Source organism: Elgaria multicarinata, chromosome 1 (assembly GCF_023053635.1).
Source record: "Elgaria multicarinata webbii isolate HBS135686 ecotype San Diego chromosome 1, rElgMul1.1.pri, whole genome shotgun sequence".
NCBI classification, from domain to species: Eukaryota; Metazoa; Chordata; class Lepidosauria; order Squamata; family Anguidae; genus Elgaria; species Elgaria multicarinata.
Window position 1 is genome coordinate 83,755,638 of NC_086171.1, and position 12,668 is coordinate 83,768,305.

The 12,668-nt window shown below is 39.6% G+C and overlaps 1 protein-coding gene across 1 annotated transcript in view; it reads left to right on the plus strand.

Annotated features, from left to right (window-relative positions):
• TMEM245 (transmembrane protein 245) overlaps nucleotides 1–12,668 on the plus strand; it is a 61,979-nt gene that overhangs the window by 26,031 nt on the left and 23,280 nt on the right. The window contains exons 7-9 of the mRNA XM_063131255.1: nucleotides 5,009–5,032; nucleotides 10,484–10,588; nucleotides 11,437–11,519. Coding sequence (XP_062987325.1) covers nucleotides 5,009–5,032; nucleotides 10,484–10,588; nucleotides 11,437–11,519 — 212 coding nt within the window. The remainder of the gene's footprint in view (nucleotides 1–5,008; nucleotides 5,033–10,483; nucleotides 10,589–11,436; nucleotides 11,520–12,668) is intronic.

The window sequence follows — 12,668 nt, forward strand, 5'->3', positions numbered from 1 at the left end:
AATAGTATCTAACCACAAGCAAAAGCATAAATAAACACTGTAAAATGAAGCCAGAATCAATCTTTAGTAATAGAAGCACCGAGGGGACAGGAGCAGGCAGAAGTAACATCGGGGCCTGCTCCTGCTGGACTCTTCCCCCCCCAGGGCAAACTACCATCTTGGCCCTGTGGGGAAGAAGAAGGACCGAGGGGACAGGAGCAGGCAGAAGTAACATCGGGACCTGCTCCTGCTGGACTCTTCCCCCCCCCCCCCCACAGGGCAAACTGCCATCTTGGCCCTGTGGGGAAGAAGAAGGACCGAGGGGACAGGAGCAGGCAGAAGTAACATCGGGGCCTGCTCCTGCTGGACTCTCTCTCTCTCTCTCTCTCTCTCTCTCTCTCTCTCTCTCTCTCTCTCTCTCTCTCTCTCTCTCCTCCCTCCCTCCCGCCTTGACTCCTTTTCCTTTTGTGTCATGTCTTTATTAGATTGTAAGCCTGAGGGCAGGGACTGTCTTTTTTGCTAAGTGTAAGCCGCTCCGAGAGCCTTTTTTGGCTGAGGAGCGGGGTATAAGTATGATAAATAAATAAATAAATAAATAAATAATCTAGTGTTCTTCTATTATAGTATGATTCACAAAGACCTTAAGGCAACTCCGTTAGCTGAGAGTAGGGAAGGAGGAGTCAAGCTCTTATGGCAGCTCTGATTGGTTTCACATTCTAGAGGTGATCTCTGATCTCCTTAGCTCCTGTCAAGAGGATGTCCTGAGCCCTTAACAAACACTTTTCTTAACAAAGGATATGGCTCTAATGGTTGGCCCAAATTCATAACAGTATTTTATAGATGGTCCACCAGAAGGCAATCGTAAGCAACTTTGGACACTTCAACCTATTGTCCTACCTCGCAAGAGTTTTGGGAAAATAGGTTTCATGAGGCACTGAAAAATACTGCATGCACACCAAATGATAGTATACATAAATATTGCTTTGCTGATGCATTGTCTTAAAAAAATAGACAATTTAGAGAGAGAATTGTACATGCTATTTGAGCAATGATTCAGAAAAATCCGAAACACATTTGGAAAGCATACTTTGTGCTGGGCCACATTTACTTTCTGCATTAATTTTATCTAATCCCCTTTTAAAGCCATCCAAGTAGGTAGCGATCTCTACATCTTGTGATAGCAAATTCCATAGTTTATGCACTGTGTCAGCTTCATGGGATGACCCAGCGTTCTAGTATTGTATGGGATAAAAACCTTTCCTTATCCACTTCCTCCATACCATGCATCATTTTGTACACCTCTGACATGTCTGCCTGTACTCGCCTTTTTTTCTTAGCTAAGCAGTCCTAGGCATTCTCACAGAGGAGTTGCTTTGGCTCATTGACCATTTTGGTTGCCCTTTTCCTGCCCTTTTTCCAACTCTTCATTAACTTGGTCACAGCACCTGAAAAACTGCACACAGTACTCTAAATGTGGTTGCACCATACAGTATATTTGTATAAGGGAAGAATGATTTTGGCAGTTCTATTTTCAGTTCTTTTTCTGATTGGGGCCAACCTGAAATTTGCCCTTTTCTCACAGCAGCTGCACATTTTTACCAAGCCCACCACAACCCTTACACCTCTTTCTCAGTCAGTTTGGTTCTTTGGCATGGCTGGTTCATGCATTGTACATATTGCACAGGCAGTGGAGTAACCTTTAGGTTTCAGTACTATTCCTTGGTTCCCCTCCCACCTACGTAGAATTTTGAATCTGAACCAGAGCCTGCACATAAAAGTTTAAACGCAGGTAAGCATTTGTGCTCATTGGGTCCAACTCACATTCAAGATTCTATGCTAGGTTAAAACGGGCACACAAAATCACGGCTTGCTCCTGCATTTCACCACATGGACAACCTAAATCATGTACTGTTTGTATTCAAGAGGGAATGTTCTTACTTCAGTGAAGGATGATATGGCTTGTATATATTGAAAATGCTTCGGGGATCAGATCACTCCATCTAGCAGACTACTAGCTTCTGCCCTTAAATTACTTCAGGATATTATTTGAATACACTTTTTTTTAGGATTGGCTGACAGCTCAATGGCTGTTTTTATAGACATATGTTGTCTTTGTGTATACAGTCTGTTTTACGTTTTTATGGTTTTATATTTTGTATGTTGTTTTTAATGTTTTAATGTTTTGTAAACCGCCCAGAGAGCTTTGGCTATGGGGCTGTGTAGACATGTAATAAATAATAGTAATAAATAAGGATTAGAACAAAACAAACATTAGGATTCATTGAAAATTGTCTTATATAGTTCTTAAATGAAGGTCAAATTGCATGAGGTCAGCCACTTTGAAACAATACTATTAAATGCATGAATTAAACTGTATGCCTGTGCACACTCAGCATTTCCCGATATATTAATGGCTCGTGCAACTATTATTCCTGAATGATACTCAATTATGTTTAGGTCTGCTCCCCAACTTGTGCTGCTTTTCCAGAAGGCATTGCAGTTAGGTTTAGGATGTTATCCCTGGTAGGAAGAATCAGATTTTTTCCCCTTCAGATTTGTTCATGTCCCTTCTAGTAAAGTGACTTTTCTCTGCTTCCCAACACAAACCATTAGACTCACTGCAGTGAGTTGCAGTGTTTCATTCACTAGTTTCCAACTATTCAGGAAACTTGTTCTCTGTGCAAGTTACATTCACAGTAATACAGTAAACAGAAGAGAATGTGTGGTCACTTCTTAACTTGCTTAATACTGCTCGGGCATCTGTTCCTAACTCCAGACATAACTCCACACTTCACTATCCTTTAAGGAGGCAATTCTACTTGAAAGCCGTTTCGTTTTGCAGTATGTACTGCTCTTGTAGGTCATCCAGTTTTCCCCACTCCAGTATTGCTTGTAATGCTTCCTTTCCTTTCCTTCAACAAAGTCTTAGTGGTGCCTTTGCAATTGCTACTTTATCCTACATAAGTTACTTTCTTTTAAACTATACAGCAACATGATCAGAGAATATGGGGTGTCTAAGCATAGGCAGCTTCTCTGTTAACTAGCCTCCATTGCCAATATTTTCAAGTACTATTCTCCATTATTATTATTATTATTATTATTATTATTATTACTTCTGCAGCTACTGCTGTGTGAAAAACTGTAATCAGGTCTGAGTGTACTATATGCTTTGAAAAATATTCTGCCAAGATTTCAGTAATTGGCACCTCATCTAGGAAAAAGGAAAGGACCCTCTCATGCAAGCACTTGAGTCATTGCTGACTCCTAGAGGGACGCCTGATTTTGCTGACGTTTTCTTGGCAGACTTTGTAGCGGGGTGGTTCGCCATTGCCTTCCCTGTCACAGTTGCCTTTCCCCCAGCTAGCTGGGTACTCATTTTACCGACCTCGGAAGGATGGAAGGCTGAGTCGACCTGAGCCGGCTGCCTGAGAACCAGCTTCCGCTGGGATCGAACTCAGGCCGTGGGGAGAGTTTCGGCTGCAGTAACTGCCGCTTACCATTCTGCGCCATGCAAAGCTTTCCATCTAACCTTTTCACAAATTGAGAAAATGTGCATATTCTTGTGGTGTTTTTGCTAATTGTGGGAAAATGAAAGGAATTAAGTGAAGTGCTAAAGCTGTACCTTCTGATCACTTAGTTCAGGGCGAGGAGGTAATGAAGGATCATGGGAGTTGCACTCCAATAACAATTGGAGGGCCACAATTTGCCCACCCCTGACTTAGTCGCTTAGATCAACCATAGTGATATGGACTAAGATACTCAGAATACTGAATTTGAGCTTGTCCAAGTTTGCTGAATACACGCAGGCCTGTGAACAACGTGTGATGAGTGTTGGTGGAAGGTCATGGTAATTGCAGAGAGCAGGGGATAAAAGCCCTTAATTCCTTCCTAGAAGAAGAAAAGAGGCGGACTCCACCAAGTGCTAAAGGAAATACTTTTAAAATAACAAACAAAAGAATTCCAATACTTGTTCTGATCATAGCAGCTCTTCATCATAAGACTATTCCTGAATGAACAGTGCTTTCTCAAAGGACAAAGGGACTTGTCTGCCACAACAACAGAAAACTAGAGGTTTTTAAATAAACAAATAAATCATAGTATTTCCTTAAGGATCTTTTTCTAGCAATAGCAGAATGCCCCTGATGCTGATGGAAAGGTTTGAGTGAAGAGTTGCTTGTTATAAGATTGGGATTGGAGGCAGGATGGAATGTCCTTTACCAAGTGCATTTACAAGATCTACTTTGATTGCAAATGAATTTATTATTTGGGGTCCCTGCCTTCCTTGGTTTCTGTGCTCACCATCACTAACTGGCTAATTACTATTCCATCTTTAACTCCTGTAATCCCTTCCCTGTGTGTACCAAAACATGGTCAAAAGGTTATCTAGGTAATTATTCTTCAGTAAGTGATTTGGGAAACTATTCTGATGGAGGTACACATCTGTGTTCTTAGATCACGTATTATGATACCAGCAAGTCACCATCAGGAAACAGTGCAGGCCTTCAAGCATCATCTGTTTCCTGCTACTGGGTCTCTGATTTGCGCATCACTTTTTCACTGCACTACAGGCACTTTAATTACTCTCCCCACCACTTCCTGTACTTCTTAAATGAATGCAGAATTTTTCCCACTGGGAAAATTGAACCATTTTAAAGAGTAACATCCAAACAATTCCTGAGAAAGTTTCCATGTGTAAGTAACACTGTTGCATATATTTTGACTAGCAGTACTCAATAAACTTTAGCTCAAGAGACACAAGTATCAATCAGCAGTGCTGTCCAATATTTATTGGTACAGTCTGTGTTTAGCTTTTCTAATACCATGCAATCTTTGATTGAAGAAATTGTTTTGATGGTATCCGCCACTTCTTTCCTGCTGTGATTAGCCTTTGAGTCTGGAATGGTTTCATTTCATTCCTCCGACAATTTGGTGTTTTTCATTTTTGCACTACAATTGTATTCTCCAATAATCCTTCCCTGTCTTTCTTGTCTTTTTCTCTTCCTTGTTCTCCTACTTTCCTTCCCCCAAGCTGTGGCATTGGCTTAATAAGAAGGTAAATAAGTGGACAGTTTGTTTATAGTTAATAGATTTTTTTCTGCCTTTTTTCAGCATGAAGGGTGGTTTTTTGGTTTTTTTGTAACATGGTTTGCTCTTGATTTGTATCGAAAGTGTTTTATTATTTCAGGTCATGTTACAAGCTGCAGAAGGTCATTCAATGCCATTTAGTTTCTTGATGCAGAAAGATTGTATACCAGGCATTCACATTTAATAATGTATGTTCCATTTGGCTCCAACTGAGATAACTGAGCTCCACCCAGCTCAAAGTGGTACACAACAGAAAATGTGAAGCAAAGGAATAGCTATATAAAGCTATGTGGAAAGCTTACAGAACTTATTAGTACGATTTAAATAGCATGATTATTTAAACTTATTAGCATGATTTAAATATGTGAGAGTTGCACAGGCCAGAGCGATATTCTTAAGCCTTGTTGACTGTCAGAAGTGCAAAGTGGGGTGAGGGGTTGGGGAGGGGTCTTGGCAGGAGAGAAGCAACAAAAGGAAGGTGTTTAACTCTTGTCCTCCTACTGCCTTCTCTCTGCACTTCCTTCCCCACTTTCTTTTCCCCACTTGCTCAGGAAATACTGGTTAACTTTCAGGGTCTCTGGATGGGCCTGTCTGTAAGCAGGGTTTTCAGTGTGGTGTAGTGGCGAAAGTGTTGGGCTGGGAATCGGGAGATCCACGTTCTAGTCCCCACTTGGCCATGGAAACCCTCTGGGTGACTTTGGGCCAGTCACAGACTCTCAGTCCAACCTACCTCACAGAGTTGTTCTTGTGAGGATAAAATGGAGAGGAGGATTAGGTACACTGCCTTGGGTTCTTTGGTGGAAAAAAGGCGGGATATAAATGTAATAAATAATAATATATAAATAAATGTCTCACAGTGAGGTGGTGCCCATGTCCCATTCATAGCACACCCTGCCCATGACATGCCCTGTTTTCAGTCCATCCCCATTCACGGATTGGACACAGGAGTTGTTCCAAGAGCGGGGAAACTATGAGGTCAGAGGGAAAGACTTCTGAACACAGACTTTTCCTTCAGAGTTCAGAGAGGCACTTCTGAGCCATTCTGTGGCTGCTCAGTAGCTGATTCTGAACCTTAGGATTGCACTCTTAAACATTTCAATAAAAATGCTGTTGGAGTTCTTCGAATAAACAACGTTTTCAAACAATTGAACATTAAAAAAATTAACTTTGCAGTATTGTACCCTTGTGGAATGAGCCTCCTAACACTGAGCACACAGACCACAGGTAATATTGGATGCTTCTTGTAAATGAAATAGGAAAATCACAGCCGTGAATTGTCATCTTTTCTAGGGCAGATATGACATTTTACTCTTTTCTTTGTGTTCAGCTCAATACCATGACAATTGCGTCCCTGACCCCTACCCTCAGCAATAATAAATGCCCCTTTCGTTACTGGAACTGGTACCAACATCAAGTTGGTCACTGTCTCTTTCTGCACCAGCCCTGGATGTGACTTCCAGTTCCAAGAATTCAGTTTCCGATTTTTCATCCATCAAAGGTTTTCTGAGTTTCTCTGAAGAAATCTGATTTGCTACTATAGATCAGCTCACAAAAAACATATAGAGAGCAGTGTGTGCTTACCAACTGTGAGTCTCTAGCATTGTAGAGCTATTTGTTGTGTTAGGCCAAATAAACCTGTGACATAACTAGGAGAAACAAGCAACCCACCAGTTTGGCTGAAGTTTAGCCCTGGAGGACACAATAGTGAAGAAAGCAAAAACAGAAACCTAAAATGCATAGGCAAAATAACTGGGCTCATAGTAAATAATGGAAGGGGTTCAATGAGCCCTAACAGCCTAAAAGAATATTACAAATACAAAATTGTTTTTGCAAGTTTACTCTATGGAGTTTTAACCTCTGTGTCAAGATAAAAAATTAATCCCCTAGAATAAAATTTACTCCTGTGGACCTACAGTCCTTTTGTAATGGTATTTATACACACACATAAATGTATTGGGGAGAGGGAAATAAACAAAAAAAAAATTACTCCAGTGCTCTTGGAGTGGTATAAACATATTTAAAAAAATGAAATTTATGATATAAGCAAAATGTTAAGATTTTTCCTACCCTGTTTCGAGAGGTTTCTGGGGACAGAATGAACCTCCATTAGCTTAGCCATTTGGTAGTTTCACTTTCTCACTTCTTTCATTAGGGATAAATTGGTGCCTGATAATTTAATTAAGTTAAATGAGAAATGAATGCAGGGCATCTCTACTTTAAAAAAAAAAAAGATTTCTTTTGTACGTACAGGCGCAAATTTTGTATAATTTTTTAAAAAACAATTCTTGTTAAAAAGGTACTCTATTGACTATACATCTTGTTTTCCTTAAGTGAATGACCTTCTGTGGCTTAAACTTGGTTTCTCTAACGTTTAGATATAATCATGACAACTGTTTTCAATTGTTAATACCTTTAATAAGTTATTTGAATATGAAACTAAAACACTAATGTCTCAGAATATTTCTGTTTTGTAGAGTATGGAATGAAAGCATTTATTAGGGCACCCTGATAAGTGATAGAGAAACCTGTGTTCAGTGAACAGTAAAATAGTTTAGCTTATTTATTTTTTTGGCCCCTCACATAATAAATGCTTTAGTTTTTAGATGCAGAAGCCAAGATTGTCTGAAAAGGTAAAGTCTGATCATTGAGCTGCAGGGTGGTCTTTGCTTCAAAATAAGGCTAGGCTTTGCTATTAACTAGTGTTTGAAGCCATAGCTTGAAGCTGGCTATTCCTTGGTTAAGGCTCGGACGCATTGTGTGTGTATCAACCCTTAGTTTGTTTCTGAAAATCTTATATAGCGTCCAGAGTCTTGTGCTAAATTGGAGCAGCTAAGTAATATGATGATCCAGTTGTCTGCTTGTACTGGGGAGATAGGTGAAGTATATATGTTAGGCATAATGTAAGATGAATGGCTAATGTGCCTTGCAAACGGACATTTGTTACCACACCTTGAGGAAAATATGCATATAATCTGGTCACGATGAGAAAATTGTACATATTCTCAAGCCATTGTGCATAATGTCCCAGCAGGACTTGGGAAATGTGCATATCTCAACAGTTTTTGGTATATTCTCAGGTCAATGTGCACAATCTCCAACAGGCCTTGTAGAATGTGTTTTCTACATTTTCTGGGCAATATACACATTCTCCGGTCAATATGCATAGTCTCCCAGAAAATACCCTTTGTTTTATCTCAGACTTTGGAGCAACCTGCTGGAATTGAGGGGATGCTCATCAAATTTGCAATTGACACCAAACTGGATGAGGTAGCTAATACCTGAGAAGGTAGAAACAGGATTTGAATTTCAATGGGGATAATACCTAGTTCGATGTGTAAAATTATGTAGCGGGTTCGTACTCTAAATATGAGTCAGCAGTGCGATGTGGTGGCTTAAAAGACTAATGCAATTCTAGGTTGCAACAACAGATCCAGTTAGTGTCCAGATCGCAAGAATAATGGTATCACTTTACTCTGCTTTAGTCAGATCTCAAATTGCAGTGCCAGTTTTGGGCACTGCAATTTAAGAAGAACGTTGAGAAACGGAATTTATCCAGAGAAGAATGATGAAGATGGTGAGGGGCTTGGAGATCAAGTCCTATAAAGGAAAGTTCGGTATGCTTAGCCCGGAAGAGAAATTATTAAGAGGAAATTTGGTAGCCATCTTCAGATATTTGAAGAGATGTCACTGAAATGATGGAGCTGATATTTTTGTGTTGCTTCAGAAGGTAGGATTTGAACCAATGGTTTCAAATACCAAGGAAAAGGATTTAGACTAAACATTAGGAAAATCTTCCTGATGCTATGAGCTGTTTGATAGCCTATTGGATGGCCTTGGATAGTGGTGGACTGGAGGCTGGATGGCCACCTATAAGAGAAGGTGTAGAAGTGGATTGCCTGCTTTAAAAGGAAGTTGGACTAGAGGACCTCTGAGGCACCTTCCGACTGTGTGAGTCTATGATTACAAGGCTTATTACATGCCTTTTCTTTTGAAGTAGGCAGCGGTCCTTGGGTATTACTACAAAGAGAGATTTGGGAGTTTCTTAAATTTTCACTCAGATCTTTTTTACAGAGCATTCTTCAAATGTGCCTACGGGTATATCTAAGATTCCTTTTCTCAAGAAAGAGCGCATCAATCTATCTTGAAAGAAATGTTACTTTCTAAAGGTGATACATGTATCAAAAATGTTGTCTTAGAAATGGTGACTGCCATCCTCAGAACAAACTTGGCACATAAGTTTGGTTATAGAATCTGAGATTATTTTGCTACTGCATATAATTTTATCTTATTTATTTAAAATATTTTAGATTACCTCTATTAGATTATTGGAATGACAAATGCCATAAACATCTGAAATAAATGCTCAGAGTAATTTAGGATCAGTAGTATATGTCAAGCTGTGTATTAGTCAATTTATTTTTAGGAGATGAGCAAAATATAGGGATGGAGCCAGAAGGATAACAATATTTTGACTTCTTACATTTTGATAAAAATAACATAAAATCTCCACAGCTTGACTGTATTGAAAATGTTTTAATCTTCTAGGATATAGACTTTTCTTGAGATCTCATTTAGATATCTTAGTTAAGCAAGATATAAGAGCCCAGCTGTGTACTTCCTTGGCACAACTTCCTGCTGTAGTGTCAAGAACATTTGTTTTTGTCATTTACTTGTACATTAAGTTTACCTGTTCCCCTGTTGTCCTTCAGATACATGTATTTATTTAGGTCACTTCCATATTTAAGTACAAAGAATATACGTATAGTCAAGCAGTTTGTGAGCTTCTGTAAAATCAAAGTAGTGAATCGTGTTTCTGTGTAAACACGTGCAGTAGTGCCTCTGTATGAGGGTGGTATAGATTACGCCTGATGTTAAGACGTGGGCTGGTGGAATCCATGTTCAAAACCCCATCAGTTTTTTCAAAGATAGGTTCTCTTGGCATCTGATTAAGTACTGTGGCTTGTGTGAGTGTGTGTGAGTGTGTATGGGGAAACCCTGTAACTTCTGCTGGTTGAAGGAGGTTAGAGTACTTACTGCCCTTAAAAATCCTTTGGGATTTCAAATACACCCATTTAGCACCTTATCATGTGCATTACTTTTCATGCCCAGATAATAGGCATCTGATCATTCAGTGCAAGGAGATGAGAAATTAATTGAAGTTGCTTTGGTCTGGTAACCAAATGTTAAACCTTTGACTGTTTTCTAGATGTTCGTTTTGTGTTGTGGTACTATAGAAATCATTCTCATTTATTGTTTTTCACTTCTTATGCTGCTTAAATGTAAATGCAGTTGAGTTAGTGTAACCCTGTCATGCAGTCACTTTCTATGTAAGTGAATATCTCACGGAGATGGAAAAGTGCCACATAGTTTTGATTTCTTAATGTTCCATGACTTCCTCTTTTCTTTTTGTTCTGCACAGATGATCGTGTGGTTGGAGAAAATGCTAGATAAAATCATTAGCATATTCATTATATTTCTGCTAGTGATAGGCACCCTTCTTCTAGCCCTGCTTCTCACAGCAAAGGTACCATGTCCAATTAAGCAGTGTTACTGTTTTATTCACAAATGTTATTCATTCAAATCCACAGAGATCACTAATGTTTGATGTTTTGTTTCCACTTAACAGTGGAATAAGTTGTACTGATGTCAGTTTAACAGTGTAAATGCCTGTAGGTACTTGCCTATTGCAAAAAAAAAGGGTCACCCATGCGAAATGTAATTCAAACACTGTTCAGTAGTACTAAAATATTGCTACAGATAAACTAAGCTATAGTGCAGTGGTTCTCAACCTGGGGCACTCCAGATGTGTTGGACTGCATCTCCCAGAATGCCCCAGCCAGCTGGGGCATTCTGGGAGTTGTAGTCCAACACATCTGGAGCGCCCCAGGTTGAGAAAGGCTGCTATAGTGGATAAACTAATCAAAATAATAAATTGACTAATTAAGGAGAAGTGATAGAATGTTGTTGTTGAAGATGATGGTCATGATAATAATAGTGAAAACACTAATAAAGCACCTAATAGTTTCTCAGTACATATACTGTGAAAGATAAGGCAGTCTCAGCCCACAAGCTCAAAATATAAAGGACAAGATACAAAAGGGGGAAAAAAGAATGTTTGTCATAGGATTTTCATGCATCTTTTATGTATCTATTGATGTAAATCTGCCAGGGTGTAATTCTTCTGCCTCAAGAAAAAAGAATAATAATTTCCCAAAATGTCCATGGCAGAAACACAAAACTACCAATCATTCCCAGAAAAACAAGTTTGGACTCAGGGTTGTCTATATGGTAGCATTTCTGTTAATTTGGGACAAGATGCAAGCAGTGTTGCATTAATTTCATTTATATTTCTCCTCTCTGTATTGAATTTAGGTACATCAAGAAAGTGTACATATGATTGAAGTCACAAGCAGTTTGATCAATGAAACTGTAGTCAATCATCCAGAATGGGCCAAGTAAGAATACTGAAGTAATGTGATACAATTCGAAAGGAGAGATCTCTGAATGCTATACCGAGTAGCATATGAATGCTATCTTAATCTTAATGCCAGGGGTCCACAGATGTGCTCACAGTGGAAAGTGTATCTTTTAATCTGGGGAGCACATTTGTGGCGAGTGTGGCTGGTAATAGTCTTTGATCTCATATTGGATGTTGGAGGTGCTGCAAAGCAGCAAGTCCTTGGTTTGGATGAGAGTGAAAGCTGCTGGATAGAGAGGTGTGGTGAGTACTCTCCTCCATTCCACTATCCTTTATGCAAGCTGTTGCCACTGCTTCACTGGGGCTGTTCACATGTCATGGCGGCATTTGTGAGCAGGGCTTAACCCAAAGCTAACCTTCGATATGTTCTTAGATTGTGTAATCCATGAACAACTCAAAGTGTCTGGGTTCAGACGTAGCACAAACAACCTACAATGGGGTGTTTGTAGGTTGTTCCTGCAAACTGGAAGCAGCTTGCACATGTCCCCACAAATCATGGGTTAATTAACCCACAATTTGTTCTTGAATGCTGCTGTGACATGCAAACTAGGTTGGTGTCTCATAATAACTAGGCAGGGCTGAGTCATGCAGGTGACCTTACTTGCCACATGGAAAAGTGTGACTAAGCAATTCTTAAGAATTTGTCTAGGCTAAAACAATTGTATACAGAGGAGAACAGAGTGTAAACATACATGTGTTGCTGTTGTCTTTATGTCCCCAAATTGTTTAATTTCTTCATTGGGGTTTTGGGGTAAATTGGTAGGAAAACTTTTACAGAGGTATTTGATAGTTGAGGAGTCAAAAAAATAATCTGAAATAGTATTCACAAATTGCCATTAGAAATATTTAATCCTGAACAAACTGTAACTTTCCTCACAGTTTGACATGGATTGGAAATTCTGCATTTTAAAAGTAAGCCCAGAAACCAGTGCAAAAGCCTACAGTGGGTAGGCCAGTGGAGTTCACAGAAGGGAGCACAACTGACCTGTCCAGGTCCAGGAACAAGTGTTTCTGCACGCTTTGGGGATTATTTTCAGGACCACAAGTGCTCAGCCCTGCAAGTGCAACAGAATCTGCAGAGGTGGAGTGGTCCAGTTGGATACTGCCCTTTGCTAAACAAAGGAGT